The sequence below is a fragment of the Gopherus evgoodei genome, chromosome 2 (genome assembly GCF_007399415.2).
Source record: "Gopherus evgoodei ecotype Sinaloan lineage chromosome 2, rGopEvg1_v1.p, whole genome shotgun sequence".
NCBI classification, from domain to species: Eukaryota; Metazoa; Chordata; order Testudines; family Testudinidae; genus Gopherus; species Gopherus evgoodei.
In genome coordinates, this window is record NC_044323.1 from 280166405 (window position 1) to 280184499 (window position 18095).

The 18095-nt window shown below is 41.1% G+C and overlaps 1 protein-coding gene across 1 annotated transcript in view; it reads right to left on the reverse strand.

Moving 5' to 3' along the window:
* Window positions 1-18095, reverse strand: part of ADCY8 (adenylate cyclase 8) — a 187119-nt gene that overhangs the window by 32572 nt on the left and 136452 nt on the right. Inside the window, exons 9-12 of the mRNA XM_030553838.1 lie at window positions 17353-17453; window positions 6001-6202; window positions 2228-2317; window positions 333-505 (exon numbers count right to left, since the gene is read on the reverse strand). Of these exons, the coding sequence (XP_030409698.1) occupies window positions 333-505; window positions 2228-2317; window positions 6001-6202; window positions 17353-17453 (566 nt within the window). The remainder of the gene's footprint in view (window positions 1-332; window positions 506-2227; window positions 2318-6000; window positions 6203-17352; window positions 17454-18095) is intronic.

An 18095-nucleotide genomic window follows, 5' to 3' on the forward strand; every position in this document is an offset into this window, starting at 1 on the left:
AGGTTGTGATCCTCGTTTCCACGCTGAGCAGCATATTATTCCAGAAGGTGTTCCTTTGACTCCGATGGGGCTATTAAAAGCGGAAGGTGCTATTCAGCATGAGTAAGGAGATCACAGTCCTATCCTTAATTATTAATGATTATTCAAGAAATGAAAGCAAGGATACAGTGCACACAGGGCTGTGCTTATTCGTGGTGAGTGGCACCTTACCACACAAGGAGTCCCTTTTGGAACATGGCACTACTCATTGTGAGGAAAGGTGGCAAAATCCAGCCCATAAAAAGTATAACAACAATAGACATTTTTTTCCAAATGTAGCTGCTATCACTTACTCTCCATTGTGATTAAAGTTGTCGTATCGCAGGAAGAGGGAGGCATAAACGGTCTCAGTCAGCAGAGAATAGATTGCGATCATAATGAGAAGCACTGCCAACTTCAGAACAGAGTTGAGACGAAGAAAGACTGCACAGGTCACCATTGCCAGGACACCGGTAAAGACAAAATACTGAAAACAGAGAGCATGAGTGGTCAGTTTCAACTTTATGAAGGCCTGAATTTTCAGTGTCCACTAATTGTGATCAGAACTTAAGAAAATTCAGCTCTGTGTCCTATTTGGGCACCAAAAATTGAAGCATCCCTGTACAGTGGACACTTACGATAATTTAGGCCTAAACATTTATGGGGTATATATAGTTAGTAATTGGTGCAAAATAACTACAGTTAGTTTGTGTGGAGATGGTCAGAGGAGGATTGCAGGAGAAATCTCTGCTTGTAGAAATCTGGCAGAGATCGTTCTGCCACTTCCTGTGCTAGCTACCCCATCCTGGGAAGGGCATTTCTCGAGCACAGTGGGGAGAGGAGAGGGCATTACACCTAGTTGCCCACTTGCAAATGGTCTCTCAGGGCATAAATTAGGTTTGCCCCAGCAGTCCCTTTCTTACACCAGTTCTGAGTGGTTCAGGATCATGGAGCCCCTGCCTTGCAACTATGCCCCCTCCATGCTGTTCAAGTGGAGAACCAAACCTGAAGGGGTGCTTTGGTGTTGCAAATCCAGCAAAATTTCATCACCTTCTTACAGTGTGATGCCCAGAACCTCATTCACTTCTCATTTCCTAGTACTTTCAACGTCTCATTTTTCTTCATGACGACATTTTTGTCAAACCATCCTTGCACTTGACATTGTACACAGAGGAAAACACGGACCTGGCCTCAAACTTCTTATATTTGAAATGGCAACGTCAACACCTACAATCTGAACATCTTAGTGCCAATAAACCTCCATACTATCTCATTAGGAATATTATGTAATGGTGCCAAATTGGTTATTTTCGTGTAATTTCTCTTACGTCACCTCTTTGCCCTCTCTTCTCCAGTAATATGCTGCCACATAGAAATTAGTTGCATACCAATGGCAACATTATGACACTGCCATGTGCCTCTTTTAGAGTAACATACTTGTTTTATCTACAACCAACTGATTCAGTTCTGATGCTGTGTTTGCTCCCAATGGAGGGAAGAGTCCATCTGCTTCAAAGGCACAGATTGGAAAGAAAACTGTGGCAGCTGAGTCACTGAAGTTCTTTTTTGGTGTGTACGATTTATTAGCACACTCCATTGATCTCCTCTGACTTACATTGATTTTTGTATTTTATTGAACCAAGGAATAATCTCTGGGTGCATTTACAATTATTTAAAAGTCTATAATGAAAACAACAATGAAATATTGACAAAAGTCAACTCAAACAGGAGTTTGAGCCAACAACAAGTGTCTCATTCTCACTGTTTAAGGTCCTGGTTTAGCCAATCACTTAGGCATCTTCTTTATTCTCATTACCTTGAATGGAACATGAGGATATGCATAAGTGCTTGGCTCAATAAGGGTATGAGCAAGCAAACAGGCCTCGCAGGTGTGCTGATTGCAAAACCAACTCTTCTTTGGCCTTCACCATAGCATAGGACTTCAAAATGTTATTTTGTCATAGCCACCTTAGTCTACTAAAACTGCATATTTCTGCCAAAGTCACCTGCCTATGGAAGTGATCTGTGAGAACAATGCAAAGGGAGGGGCATTCAGGAACCACTGTATCAATAATAGAGGGCAAAAACTGGTTGTAATGTCCTACAAGAGCATCAAGTTGGTTCTCTCTGTAATCTTCCAGTGTGTTTTCTACCAGCATGTTGATAAACACTAAGATCTTAACAAGTTTAAATATAAACTCAGAAATACCTCAGGATAAGAGCAGATATCTGTAAAAGATTCAGAGGAATTGAAAGTCTGATTCTTAAAGGGTATTGGTTTGTCAAAATCACACCATAGCTGTGAATTAAAAAAAAAACAAGTTAGGGATGTATTTAAACTGAAGTTACCCACTGTACTGTTCCCCGATGACCAAAATCCCCCATTGAGTTAGGTGGACATGGAGCAGGGAACTCTTTGGTTTCCAGGTGTCCACATCACAAAACACACCACCACCACAACTGGCTCCCTTGCTAGCAGCCTCAGCAGAAAATCCCGAGGCTGAAAAGGTAGGAAGATGTCTAGGAAGTCTGTGTGCAACTGTCTATTGGCATATAAAGACCAAACTCATTTCACAAGATTAGATTAATTAGATTAAGAATAGATTAATTAAACATACCCACTTTACATGCATAGATAGATATTTTTGCACACATAAAAGTTATGCACCATTTTGACAACATACACATTACACCAAAAATAACAGTGTGGTCCTAGCAGACATGGGCCAAATTCCCATAGCTTCACCGGAAGTTTGGCTTGTGCATTCAAAAAACAGAATTCGATCCCAAGATTCTGGGAGTGACTATTGTGATGATGGGAAGTTAGAGTGTTGTACTGGAAATAGATTTATCTGATACAAACTCAATAGATGTTTTAAATAGAGTATTTTAATTAACATATATAAATCAGCTAAAATCTAAACCAAATGGCAGTTAGAGATGCAATATAGCATAATATAAAAACAGAAAAATTCTGTAATGATTTCATATCTTAAAAATGAAGTCAGAAGGAATCACTTGTCACACACCTTAATCTAGTCTGGATGTTTATTAGCAGGCTAATACTTATAGGCTAAATCCCCTCTCATTCCTGGAAACAGAGTTAGATAGTTTGTTTAATTAGGTCAAATTTCCTATAGTTAAATTCTAATAAAGTCTCAACTTGCAACTCTCCTATTTGTTCTTTGAATAAAAGTGGTCTCAGCAACGCAGTACCATCCTCTAGGATATCTGTGCAATTCTCAGTGACAACTCATAGTTTATGTCTTATATAAATTCATATGGCATTCGTCAGAGACTATCTATCTCTTTTTGCACTACAGAGTTCATGAGAACCACTTTGGATATCTAGTTAAAAATCTGCAGGCTTAGAGGTGGTATCTGAATATTCCACCACGGATGGGTGAACTAATTTGGAGAAACATAAAACCCACTTGACCTTCTGATGAAAGCTTGAAATAAAACCCAAATCTTTTTTGTTAGAAAGAATTTAATTATTTTTTTAATTCAATGATTCATGCCCTTTTTAACTGGTGCTGTGAACTTAGCAGATGCATTTGGCTACAAAGATGAAGTGATCTGTGAGGTGCAATTCAATAGTAAGTACTGGCATCAGCCAGACAGAACTCAGAGGCATGCTGGAATACCCCTGTGAAATTTTGTATACCGTATATACTCGTTCATAAGCCGAATATTTTTGGTAAAAAAGTGACGCATCAAAGAGCGGGGGTCAGCTTATAAACGCCACTTCTCACAGTGGCGCCACTTCCCGCAGCTCCCATTGGCTGGGAACGGTGAACCGCAGCCACAGGGAGCAGAGGGGCTCCATGCCTGCAGACGCTCCAAGTAAACAAAAATGTCCCGACCTGCCAGCGACTTACCCTGATGGCTGGGAGCCAACGTTTTCCAACCCCTGAAATATAGGGTTGGTTTATGAAAGGGTCATACAGTTTTTGCTATTTTTACCTATATATTTTGGGGGGTCGGCTTATAAATGAATGGGCTAATGAACGAGTATCTATGGTATGTTTTCTAAGGCCAGATATGAAGCAACAGCAATACACTAGCTAGAAATGTTTACCACAACTGTACTAACTATTGGTACAAAGGTAACACAACTATAATCTATTTGTCCATTTTAGAAGCAGAAGTCATATAAGATTAAACTGCACCATTCTCCTGGTAATAATCTAAACAGCACGCATGAAATCTTGGCCCTACTGAAGACAATGGGGACTTCATCTACAATGGTAAGAATCAGTGGTCACATTCTTCTTCCTGCCACTGTCCTCCCTACCACTAGCTACATGATATCACAAAGAAATTGGAAGGAAGCCATAGCACACCAATAACCATCTGCCAGTCACAGTGGAATGACAACAGCGGAACACAGGGTGGTCAAACCACAATGGTGACATCCGTAAGGGTTTGTTTCTATGAAAAGTGAGTGTGTGGCAAGCTGGGGTGTGAATTTACCTTGCGATAGCCTGCCATGCATTCATTGCCAAGTGGAATCCGCTGCTGTGCACTAAAAGTTTCATAGTGTGCTTTGATCTACCCTGCTATGAAATAGTAGATTAAAGTGCACTAGGGAACTTTTAGTGCATGGCAACAGGGCCCGCATGGACAATTAGCATGCTGCAGGCTCGTGCAGGGTGGATTTACATCCCAGATTGCTATGTGCTAACTGTTCATATACACAAGCTCTAAATTAAACTCTTGGTTATTCATAGTCAGAGGTTTGACTTCAGCACACAAGACCTTGTCTGTCATTTCATCTCATTGTGGCAACGTTTCCCCATCTATCAAATAGGGGGAAATAATAACATGTGCCTATCATATGGTGGCTTAATTAATTATGTTTTTGGAAAGAGCTTTCAAGTCTTCATCTGGCAGGAGTTATAAAGATACAAATAGTAAAATCAAGCAGATAAAGCACTCCAAGATCCTTGGTCAAAAGGTACTTTAGAAGTGGAGAGAATGATGAACATATTATAATTCACACAGTGAGATTTCAGCTCACCCTAGGGTGATCAGATAGCAACTGCGAAAAAATGGGATGGGGTGGGGAGTAATAGGAATCTATATAAGAAAAAGTCCCAAAAAACAGGATTGTCCCTTTAAAAATGGGACATCTGGTCACCCTAGCTCACCCTGAGTGCAGACTTCAATGCTGGTTGGACTGGCTGACTTGATTATATGACCCATTTATCTGAAAGTTGCTGGTGCCTCTGACGACCTTCACATAGTCTGCGCACTCTTGCATTTTTCAGTTATACCAGGCCCTTTTCTATAGGGCTCGTCTCCACACAATCAAAGCACTAGCACTTAGTATCTAAGCACAAATGATTTACAAACATTGATTGCTTACTTTACAGATGGGTACACTGACAGAGAGATAAGCTAAGTGACTCACCAAAGGTCACACATTGAATAAATAGTCAAGTTAGGAACTGAGACTAGGACTCCTGACTTCTTGTCTCTTACTCTAACCACTGGACTACCCCACATTTGATCCTTTCTTCCACTGCTAATGCGATGGTGTTTTCGTACATTATCAGTCAAAAGCATTGCTTAGAAATCTAATTTACAGCAGAGTTGCAACAGATGAAAATCCTGTACCTTTTATTTGTGATCATTATTTGGAATACTAGTTCTTAAGAAACCACATCATCACAGCAGTAGACCATAAATGGTTTGCAAAGCACAGGACAAGTTAAGCAGAAAGCAGCAGATGGGATTTTAAAATAGATAATCCTCATAAGGGAGAAATAATTATGCATTTTAGAAAACCATATTTTAAACAACTGGTTGAATTTCCTGAAGCGCTTCAGCTTTGTCTTTTATATTTAAATAATGGGTGGCTCATTACCACATTAGTTAGCAAGAAGAATAGCAAGAAGAATGATATGATTTAATAATTCATAAAAAAGCTTTTCCCGTATACATGTACCACCCTCCCTTAGTCCCTCTGATGCTTACAATATTTATGATGGCTCCCAGAAAGTTAATCATAATGGATGCAAAAATGATCACATTCCTGGCCAAATAGGTCTCATTAATCCAGCAGCAAGTTTTCCGTAGCACTAGGGGTAAGCATTTATAATCCTCTGCAGTGGTAATTAGAACAAGAGTGGAGTGCAGCATAATCAGAATGGAAAACTGAATGACCATTGGCATCATCCTGCAGGGAACAAAAAAGAAAACCCAACAAAATATTAAAACAATACCACTTAGTATTAAAAAATCAGACTAGTAAACTGCTAGTTAGCATTAGGAAATAAATACTAGTTAGATCACAACACATTTTCCCTTCCTTTTCCATCGGTTTTTTCTCTTAAAATCACTTGTTCTAATTACTGGTATAATTAGGCCCAAGAAACATCGTATATGCTGTGGACATCCCAGTAAATACAAAGAATTATTTATATTCCATATGGCTGACCATTACTTCACTTATTTTATTATCCCAGCTTGCTAAGCAACTGCTGTCAAGGCAACATTCCACTGAAATTACTACCAATATCTCTCTAGACACTGGGTGTTTGAGTGGTAGAAATATCCTTCTTTTCAGGCCTCAGTGATTCTCTTTCATGATGCTTTCAAAGCCAATCTACTCATGCGCTAGGATCCCAGCTCTATTCATGCATAAGTTAGTAGTTAGACAACTAGGCTGGTTTAGCTGTAGACAGTTTTAAAACAAAGGGTTTTTTTGCATATAGAGCTATGCACAGATGTCTTAAAAATCTAGCCCGTATAGTGTGGTAGATCTTAAGGTGAGAAGGGACCACAGCATTGACAGAAAGGTAAGGCTTACCTTGTTCTCTGTATCTACATTTTAATATTGTGCCCAAGACCATAGCAGTTAAACACCATATGGAATTTTAACAATCATGATAATCAATCACTTGTTTTCATAGAAGCCCTTCAAAATACAGAGTACATGAAACTGTGCTCAGTGATCCTTACATTGGATTTAGCAGACCAAGGTTAACTGAAAAGTGTCCTCTGGCATATTCTCCATGTATTGCTCTCTAGTCTGGTCCTTAATCAGATACTGCCACATACACATCCCACCCCACAGCCAGTGATGTAATAAATATTGTTATACTCACATGCATAAAGACCTATAGATCCTTCCCAGTTCAATTTTTGATACCTTCTTCTGAATTGTTTAGTTTCTCTGGCTTAGGTATGGGATTTGAAATTAATGGGATTGCTCATACAGTTAAGCGTGTCCTACAGTGTTTTACTGAATCTGGGCCAAAATGCTCAGCACTTTGCAGGATCAAGTTCTTAGTGTCTATTTGCCATATTAGTACCAATTCTGTCTTCCTTTATCTTTTTTACTCTTTGGGCTAGGTTGTTACCTCAATGAAATCTGTGTAAATCAGGCGAAACTGCATTGGAATCAGTGGAGTTAAACTGGTATTGATGGCTAAAAATCTTCATTAACACAGAACTCAGGTTGCCTGTTGTGCCTCATGTCCTTCCACAACATGGCGTGTGTCTAAATATAAACCTCTGACACGCCAGTAATTCCATTAGGGGAAAGCCTCCTGTAGTAGAGAGGGCTTGGAGCGCTGGGCCTGGTGCAAAATCTGAGATCTGAAGGAAAGTCAGGCCATGTATTAAAGCAGGTGCTTACAAATTCACTGTCTGGTATGTGAACTTGGCAAATTTGTTGCTAGTGTACCAGGCACTAGATATTTGTGTAATTATATTCCAGCTAATACCCCATCCCCATTCACTCCACTTTCCCCCTTCCTCCCTTGCTCACTGCTTCTCCCCTCTCCTCCCTCCTTGTGTGGGTCATGAGGGACTCTCCTGTAGAGCTGGGGCTGAGAGCTACTGCTGCCCCATGCAGGTAGAAGGTGGTCCTGGCTAAGTAAAGGCTGGTATAGGTGATGACTGGGCACCTCCCCTCTTCCTCCCTGCAGTAACTGGACTTTGGGTGTCTGCTCAGTAGATCTGACTGGACACCATCAGGTCCCCTTTTCGACTGGACTTTCCAGTTGAAAACTGGAAACTGGCCACCCTAAGTGAAGGTAACATCCCAGAGAGAAACCTTAGGGCAAGAGTGAAGTAACACAGTCTGGGAGAATTTGTGTGGAGTAAGTGAAGTGGCCGAGTGTAGGTCAGGTGCAGTTAGAGCGTGGTCGCTAAGCCTGTCCTAAATATGACTTTTGCCTTATTGAAGAGAAGACTGTGACAGTTTCCATTGCAGTTCTCATGAACCTTGACCCTCTCTGTGCTCAGTATATGGAAGGGTACTATGGTTGCTACCATGTCACCAGGATCAGGTTTGGGCATTACTCAAAGAGGGCAGCATTAAGGTTGCATGGAAGGGGTCGTGTGGGAGGCAATAGCTTAACTTTACACTTGCTCTTTGTCAGATATTTAAGTGAAGCCACCCTCCACCTCTCATCTGCAGACTCCTGCACTTGGAGGCATTAAATCCAAATCCAAAATTTCCCAGTTTGGGGGTGTTTGGATTTGGTGTTCAGATGCGGCCTGTACAGAGAAAGTTCTGAATTGCAAACTCTGATTTGTGGTTTGAGTCTTTTGCAATTACAAAGTGGCTAAGGGGGGGATTCACCCTAGACTAGGAGGTGGAAGATTTGCAGATAGGAGGCAGCCCAGTTGTGCTGATGTAAGAAAATCATATGAGGAGGGAGCTGGAAGAGGCCTGAAACCTAAAACTCTTCATGGGGCCCTGAAATAGCTTAGTGCTGGCCCTGCTTACAGGTGCCTCGAATAGTTAAAAATATTTTTACATAATAGCCTGTAAATAAATGGTGATATCTACGTAAGAAAAGTGCATACTTCTTAACTAGGGCCTTGGCATGTTGAGAATAAGAAGTGTCCTGGAAAACAGACTAAACTAAAATGCTTGTTGATATTCAAAAGGAAATGTATGTTGTGAAAAAACCTAAGGACATAAAACCAGGGTGAGCAAATAATCAACAGCAGAAATAGACATAAATAATAAGCACGATACACGTACCCAAAATGAAACAGAGCCAACTAGAGAATCTTAATCACGTATATTATTAATGTTAACTTATGTTTACTATCCATTTACCTTTAATAGAAATATTTTCATTTTCAGTGTAATAATTTAGCTGATAAGGAGATATTATACATTAGTTACATTCAATTGAGTCTTAAATTTGCTATTTGTACAATTTCTGATGTAGTTTTAATCATTCTGAAAAATGGTATTTATGGGATAATTGTTTTACTTAGATAGGATGAAATAATGCACAGCTTACAACATTATTCACCCTTGTCTGACACCTATTAAAATTCATGCAATAATCTCTGAAGTATAAACATGGTGTAAGACTTTGAACTGGCAGGCAACCATTTCAGAATAATTTACTTTAGTGCAGGGAGCAATTGGGATTCTCAGAAAGAATAGGATTTCATAAAAGAGGTGTTACAGACAATACAAATAAAGATACTTCTGATGAAATGTGCCTAGACAGCTAACTATACTTTGTTACAATTTAATAACTTTCGGTCAACAGTGATTTTTTGCAGTGACCCTCAGCATAAGCAAGTGAGAGGGTAGCTTTTGATATGGGAAAGTTATTTTACTAACTGTTTTGGATGATTGGATGATTTCAGGAAAAAAGTTCTGATCTAGTGAACTGAAATAAGACTAGTAACAGAGTTACTTTGCCTGACAGCCTTTCTGGTGGTTTTTATTTATAGCACATTATTAATTGTGATTATTATTATTACTTAGATCTGTGAATAATGGTTACTACTATTTTTATTCTCATCGCAGGGTTTCCATTCTAAACACCTATTTTTCCCTGCACTGGAATTTTTTATGTGAACTTAGTGAAGGAGCCTTAGTAATAGGTACTAGCCTATTTGATAACTAGGAACTAGTGAATGGAGTTCACCAAAACAACAACAGTCAGGTGAGGGAGAAGCCGCAGAACCCAGAATCAACAGATTGTGGGAGACAAAAACCGAGAAAACAGAGATGGTGTACAACTGTAGGGTCAAAATGAGGAATTCAGAGGTGGACACTGAGCAGAGAACCTGGATAATACCCACTGCTCCAAGCAGGAGTCCAAGGATCAGGAGATGCTGCCCAGAGACACTCTGCCTGAATAGGCGAATGATCCAAACACCAGGAAGAGGGAGAGAGATGCGAGACTGACAGCCCTCGAGACTGAAGATGTCTATTTATCCACAGAGTACCAGCTTTTGCTACAGTGCCACACACATACTCATCCCTGACATGGGGGGACCACCACTGCGGATGGAAATTAGTTCAGCTTCCAGGGTTCATTAAGTCCATTGTAAAGTGCATATCAGGTGAAAAAAAAAAGACCTTTTTAAACTAGATAAGAGTGTCTGACTAGGAGTTTACATAACAGAACATACGGGTCATCCAAACAAGTAACATGCATTTAGATAGTGGTCTAGGTAAATATTTGAATGGTTCAGCTTTGTGCAAAAAACTGCCTGTGACAGAGTCTCAGAGCCCAGGGGAAAAATGCTGGCAATAAAATATTGTTCTCAGGTTATCCAGGACCCACCTCCAGAGGACACTACATTAACTCCAGGCTACACCCCCACACATATGCACTACGCTACCGTGGGTTCCTTTCTGTCCAAGGGAAACTGACTGAGATCCCCTTTGGAGCTCCACCATTCCAATCCTATATCAGCCTGAAAAAGAGTAATATGTCATCTGTAGGGAAATACATGGTGTCTCTGGGGTGCACTCTATCGATTCCCCGGGGATCTAGCATGCTCCAACTCCTCATGAAGTCAGTTGGCGTCTTTCCTTTAACTTTAATGGGAATATGATCAGGCACCAAGATACCAGACCGAAAATAAGGTTATGCCTACCCAGCAAAAAAGACCCACGACACTGAGTCTCAGAGCCTGGGTCAACTGATTCGGACTTGTGGGGCTTGAGCTGCCAGGCTAAAAAAACCTGATTCATTTTGAGACTGCAGTTAGCCTTTTTCATGGCTGCATCACACTGGTGGCTCACAGTCATCCTGTGATCAACCAATATACCCAATTCTTTCTCCCCCATTGTTGAGTCTAGCTGATAAATTCCAAGCTTATAACAAGAATTCTTATTAGACCTTTGCACTTCGCACTATTAACTTTCATCCCATTTCTATTACTTCAGTTTTCAAGGTCATCCATACCTTCTTGTATGATATTCCAGTCTACCTCTGTATTGGCATTTGCAAATTTTATTAACAGGCTCCCACTTTTTGGGTCATGGTTATAAATGAAAATATTGAAAAAGTTCGTTCCCAAGACGAATCCTTGAGGTATTTCACTTGTAATCTCCCTCTGGACTGACAGTTCACTCTGTTTTATCCATTCCATCACTTCTAATTTCTTTATAGTCTATCTTGCCATTAATATACAATGCTACTCCACCACCTTTCCTTGTATTTCTGTCTTTTCTGAACAGCATATGCCCTTCAATATCTGTACACCAGTCACGACTACCTGCATCGGTAGTTCTAGTTCCTACATTTTGTTACTCTGGCTCCTTGAATTGGTGCAGACATCTTAGTTTTTTTCTGTTTGGCCTTGCCTAGATTCCTCACTAGATTAGTTACAGTCATTTTACTGCTAGTATCACCTACCTGACTGCTACTGTCAGTGGTACTGGTACTATCTTTCCACTTGTCCATTCTCCTGCTCTCTGTTGTTCCATTCTTCCTTACTGTATCCTCTTTTACTTCAATTTCCTCCCACTCAATTTTAGAATCAGGCATGGAGGTTACATGAGCATCTCCCAATCATCTCCCCAGAATTCCTAGTTTAAAGCTCTTTTAATTAGTTTTGCCATCCAAGAAGTCTATTACCCTTCCTACTCAGGTGGAATCCATCCCAGTCCTCTGTCCCTGAATGCCTCCCAGTGCTCAAACATCCCGAAAACCTCCTTATAGCACCACTGCTTGAGTATATGTTGATCATCAGAATCTTGGCTCACCTTCACTCATCTCCTCTAGGGACACATAGAATCCCTCTGAAGATCACCGGAGTCTCCATTTTTTAAGTGTCTTCCCCAGCCTGGCATAGTCTTCCTTGATGTGTTCCCGTGAGAATCGAACAGTATCATATGCTCTCACATAAAGGACAATCAGTCGATGTTTTCTCACTCCTATGAGAATCCTCTTTGGCCTTAGGTCCACATCCTGTGTCTTAGTTCCTGGCAAACAGCACCCCTGTCTGTTCACCGGATCAGCTCTGGTAACAGACCTGTCTGTTTTTAGTAAGGAGTCCCCAGTCATGTAGAAACTACCTCTTCCTGTTGTCGATGTGATTCTCCAGCCTTCCCTTCTGTTATTTTCTGGCTGCAAGTCTTCTTGTCTTTTGTTCTCACTTTCAAACTTCTGTGCATCATCCTCTAGCATCCTGGGGCTCCAAACTCTGCATTATCTGTATTATCTCTTTCTTTCGTCTTGCAGGACTAGCTGCTCTTCTCTTCTTTCTTGTCCTCCCACCTTCCTTTACTGCCTGCTGCATCCCTTCATTTTCAAACTCAGCAAACCTTTTCCTCTGGTCCCTCTATTCCTGACTGTCTTCATCCAGAAGTTGTCAGGGTCTTAATCTGCAATAGGGCCAGTCTTCTAGCAATCCAGTGAGCCCAGCTGGCCCTGATAGAAGCTGTCTCATTGACTGTCCCACCTGACTGGTTGAAGGAGTCAGCAGGCTGATATTTAAGCTCAATAACAGCAGCAGTCCAGTGGCTGCTCAATGTATTCCTTGCCTGCAACTGTGCTTGGTCCTGTACCTGCCTCCACTATCTCTAATCTTGCGTCCACTCCTGCTCCAGCCTGTCCCTGCTCCTGTTCCAATCCTCAGCTTCTTCCTGACCTCTGACTCCCAGCTCAGAACCTCAATTCCACCTTCTTACTGCAACTCCAGCTAGTCTTTTGGCTTCAGATTTGGTTTCTGATGCCCAGCTAAAAGTTCTGCTACACCTTCCAACTCTGATTCCAGTTAACCCTTCAGATTAGGCTTTTGTCTCTGACTCCCAGGTATGACACTTGACTGCATTCTCCCCATCTGGACTCAGCTCCAACTGGTAGGGTCTTGCTCCAACCACTGGACAAAATGGCCCATGACTCAGTTGCTGACAGAAGTCTACCCTCACAGTACTCTTGTCCATTTTACATCTGCAAGTCTTGAGTTTTCTTCTCAGCCTCCTTTCTCCTTCCCTCCATCATTCACTCAAATCCCCCAATTCAACCAGAATTTCTAGATGCATCTCCAAACCTAGGGTCTTCTCTTCCATCAGATCTATCAGCAGCACTTCATAGAAATGAAACACCTTTCAGGTATCCTCTCCAGAATATTCATCCTGCATCTTCCACATCTGGTCATCTTCACTGTCTCTTCCATTCATTGGGTCTTTGTATCTCTCATAACCTTCCCTCCTTAACTCCTGTCAAAAAGAAGGAAAAAAGCCATCCACACCACACCCACGCTCCTCCAAACTTCCCTGTTTTCAGCTCAGGAGCCACAGTTTGCTGGCTCCTGTGATGCTGGCTGGTCAGTTAGCTGCCTTTATAGGCCTGATGCCTAAGGAAGCCCCGCCCCTTAATCAAGGTTCAGCTGTAATGAAAGATTCAGCTTCTTTCACAACACAGTGCTCCCTACCAGACTTTGCAAACTGAAAAACAAATGGAAAACAAGCCAGCAAACAAACAAACACACTCTCAAGAACTCACTGCCCCCAAGGTTGGCTGAGACCTCTGAGCTAAAGCGGTGGAGCCGGCCTAAATCACAAGCACAGCTCCAGGAAGTGGGCTGAGGGAACTCCTGTCCAAAAGAGGGAGTTATTAGTCACCTAAACCACAACCCCAGCTCCAGAAAGAGAACGGGGGTTGGTGACTTCTGCTTTCAGGAGGGAAACCATAAGGGTGATCTGGAGTTTCGCCCAGTGGAATCGCTGAGAGCAGGGGCTCTCAGTAACAGACTGGGGAGAAGCCATACAGGAGATCCTCTGGAGAAGGGGACCGTAGGTTGTGAACTGGAGGAATGGTTAGTAGGAAGAGCATGGTAGGAACCAGGATAGGAAAACTGTAAAGGGCTGGGAGAAATTGGCACCAATCACCTTATACCAAGTTCCTGGCTTGGAACCCAGAGGGTGGATGGGCCTGGATTCCCCTACTAATCCAACAGGAGGGTTCATTAAGGCCTTGAATCAACAGCTCACATTCAAAGAGGCTAGGGACTATGCTCCCTCATCTAGGGGAACTGGCTTCCTGAGATATTGGACTCTTCAGCACCCTGAAAGGGGAAAGGACTATCAATGACTCAGCCAGAGGACTGAGGTCATGATGAAGGGCCAATAAGCGAGTGAGATAGCAAGGGGTCCAGCAGAGGTGGGAAACTGAGGCAGGCTTGCTCTGTCATCCAGTTTTGCCACAAGGGGATGCCGAAGGTGATGGCCAACGCTTCTGTATACACCAGAAATGAGAATGGAACAAAGAGTTTCTTTCTCTATCATGAGTGCATACAGCATATCTGAGAGTGTTAGTAAAGATGCTGAGTAAAATATTTCTCACTATCATTTAAATAATGCTTCCCTTCACTTCTTTCCAATAATTCACCAGAGCTCCAGCTCAGCAATACCTTTACGCAGTTACTTAACTTTAAGCATGCCTGCAATCCTATTCCCTATTCAACATGCCACTTAAACATGTGCCTAAATCCTGCTGAACTCAAAAATATTAAGTGCTTTGTTGAACCCAATGAGATTACTCACATGCTTAAAGTTCAGCGTGGGCTGAAATGCTGTGCTGGAAATATAACGACCGCATCTGTTTCCTCAGCTAAATATTTTCCTCTCTCTTGCTCCAACGGACCTACTTGTAACTGCAAGGTTGTACATGATTATTTACCAAATAGTATTATTATTTTGTATGCTTTGTAAAGAATGAGATTTTGTTTTCAAAACAAAATATACAGACTTTAGAAACCAGAAAAAGTGGTAAGTAAACATCCATCTTCATTAGCTTTGAGAGGGATCTTTCAACTGCCCAGAGCAGAAACCTGCCCTGTAGCACAGTACGGAGTAAGAACAGAAACCAGAGGGAAAGCAAAACAGCCGCAGGGAATAAGACTATGTCATATATGGCGCTGGGTGGGGTTGTGAGTATTAGCAGAAAGGAATCCATGCAACTAGAGAGCACATCATATTTTGTTACTGTGGCAGAAGTGATTAAGGAGCAAAAATCTCAAATGAAAAGTAGGCTCCATAAACAAGCTCTGTCAATCCTATGAGCAACCAGGAGAAAATCAAGCAGTCTAGACATGGTAGATTAATGTATTGGAAGAAGAAGGACTTTAAAAAACACAAATAGATTTTGCAATACCATTGGCAGCAATGCAGTATACCAGAAGTGCCAACAAGCTAAATATCAGAGCTGGGAAATGCCCCGTTACATTCATGGATGCCCTGAGACTCAGTGTGTAGAAAATCTCATGTACCCAATATCCCCCTCGCTTTACGATACTCAAAGTAGATTATTTCTAAAGAACTGAAGATAAGAAACTGGATTATAAATTGGTAAAAATGGGTGAAAGGGGGGACATTTTGCAAACCATTGGTGGTTGGGTTTGTGAGTCCTGTAAAATCAAAATTAAGGGGTGTTTTTGATCCATTAGGATTCTAAATTTTGTGGGAGTTTAGGCAAATTACTATACACACATTTATAATGTGCCCATCACCATAATCTAAAGGCACGCTTAAAATCATGTGTTTTTAAAATTTTTCACTGATAAATGAATTAAAAAGCACTTGTCCTAGGCTACAGGTACTTTTAATACTTATTAAAAGCACAAATCAGTTTAAGTCCTTAGCGCTTGTAAGGTTGCTGTAGTTTCAAAGTTATCCTACGGGTGGTCAAGTTCACTTGTGTGGCTAATAGCTGTCTGAGAATTACATGCTTTGTGAATCCTGTTCTGTCACCATTTACCTCACTGGAGACTGAGCTGTGTGACTTTTGGGGAAGTTAAAATCCTAGGGTGTTTGTACTGTAGAGCAGTAGATGCTCAACCTGGCTGTGGCATGTAGATAAACAAATGGGTGCACAATGCTTAGAAAAATGCTGCATTCAATGGCAGGAGATGCTGGACAAAAATGAGAGTCTGACACATTTGGTTATGTTACATGAAGTTCCATCATGCAATACAGATGACCTAGTCATTCAAGTTACTGATCATCTGCAACTCCTAGTGACTTCAGCGGGAGTTCAGAGCACTCAGCGCTCCATGAAGCCCAGAAAAATCAGAGCAGGAAAAGACCTACTAGGTCATTTACTCCATCATTCTTGACAGTATAAGACTGTTCCTTATAGGATAATTATACATCACATCACACCATTTATAAAGTATAATTACACAACTTACTAAGACATACTTATGTGCTGTGGTGGAATGCAGAAACAAAAGCACTTTTTAACCAATCACTAACCTACTAATAATTATTTACTAATAAGAAATTGTACACATTCAGAATGAGCATTTTTTAGATTATCTGTAGAAACATGAGGCCATATGCTAATTTTTAAAAGTCAAACTCCCCATTCATTTCAATGGCATGTTTCACTTAAAACTGACACAGCAGGCCTTGTGGATTTCAATTCTCTCTCTGTCATGGTGAGAAGGTAGGAGTGGTGCGATACAAAATTATGTTACAAGAAAAAAAAACATGCATTAATATTTCCAAACTTTTCTTAGGAACTTTAGACTCAAATTGCTTGATTTATGTTACATAAATGAAGGAAATTCTAGAAATAGTATCATCCTGGGTAAGGCCAGTGTTTTCCGTGAAATTGCTGCTATTATTATGTTTTGTTCTGAAATGACACTTCATTTCCAGAATTACTCTGAATTTCCAGAATCGCTGTTCAGAAGGTGGGCGGGGTACATAAGGTCACACCCCAACCCCTGTGGCAGAGTTTCCCCTGGGCGGGCAGCGGACTTGGCAGAGGGATGTCAGGCTCCCTTGCCGTGTTGCAGAGTGGATGGCACTTGTACCTGCTCTCGAGAGCATCCACCTTGCTTCTACCCAGCTCACCTCCCCTGCACAGCTGGCGCTAGTCCTCAGTGCCCCGCATTTTTGTGCTGTAAAGGATTATATATTGCTCATGTTCGTCAATACATGTATTTTGTATAAATGTCCTGCATTTCCAAAATTTCTGAAAATACACAGCTTTGAAAATCCAAACTTATTCTGTTTTCATTGTCAGAAAACACTGGCCCTATTCCTGTGCTTTCCCGTAATGCCTTTTAGAATTGTAATGAGGTCTCTGTATTTACCTTGTAGAAGGAAGCAAACTTTGGATTGTGGTGACAAATACAAGGACAATGAATGCACACACCAAGTTTGATTTGAACACTTCATCCCTCATTTGAGAATACTGGAATGAAAAATAAAGAAGAATGAATTAACGTTCGGCTCATGCATCATTTTTGTAAGGAGTGACATTCTTTGAAGTTTCTGGGAAATTAGAAAGAGGATATGGTACATTAATCAGCATATTGTGATGGTGTTTTTAAAAAAGAAAGAAAATCATCGTGTCATGAATGAGCCAATAAACCACTCTCATGATGGGAGCAAACCCCAACCCTTTTGCTTTATAATAAAAAGTGGTTTACATGGTTGCCTTTTTGTCTAAATTCCATGCATTAAAAAGCAAAAGAGGGGGTGAGGCCACAGGTACCATGGGGATGAATATGATGCAAAATACCCAGGGGTTGCTAGAAAAAACATAGTACAGACAGGGAAGTCCAAGCAGCAAATTCAGATCTAGATCACTAATACTCCACAATTTGGCAGTATTTAGACACAAAGTTTTAATTGGGGACTCTTATTAAAAAGAAATGGAAGACGTGCACCAAAGTCAACAGGGGCTGCATACACAGATAAAGTTACACATGTGCGTAAGTGTTTGCAGGATCAAGGTCATTATGTTTTCCTTTTAAAATACTCAACTTTCAGCGGAAGTGAGCCCCTCCCCTCCGCTCCTGAGTTCCACTGTCTCTGCTTATTCTGACTTCTC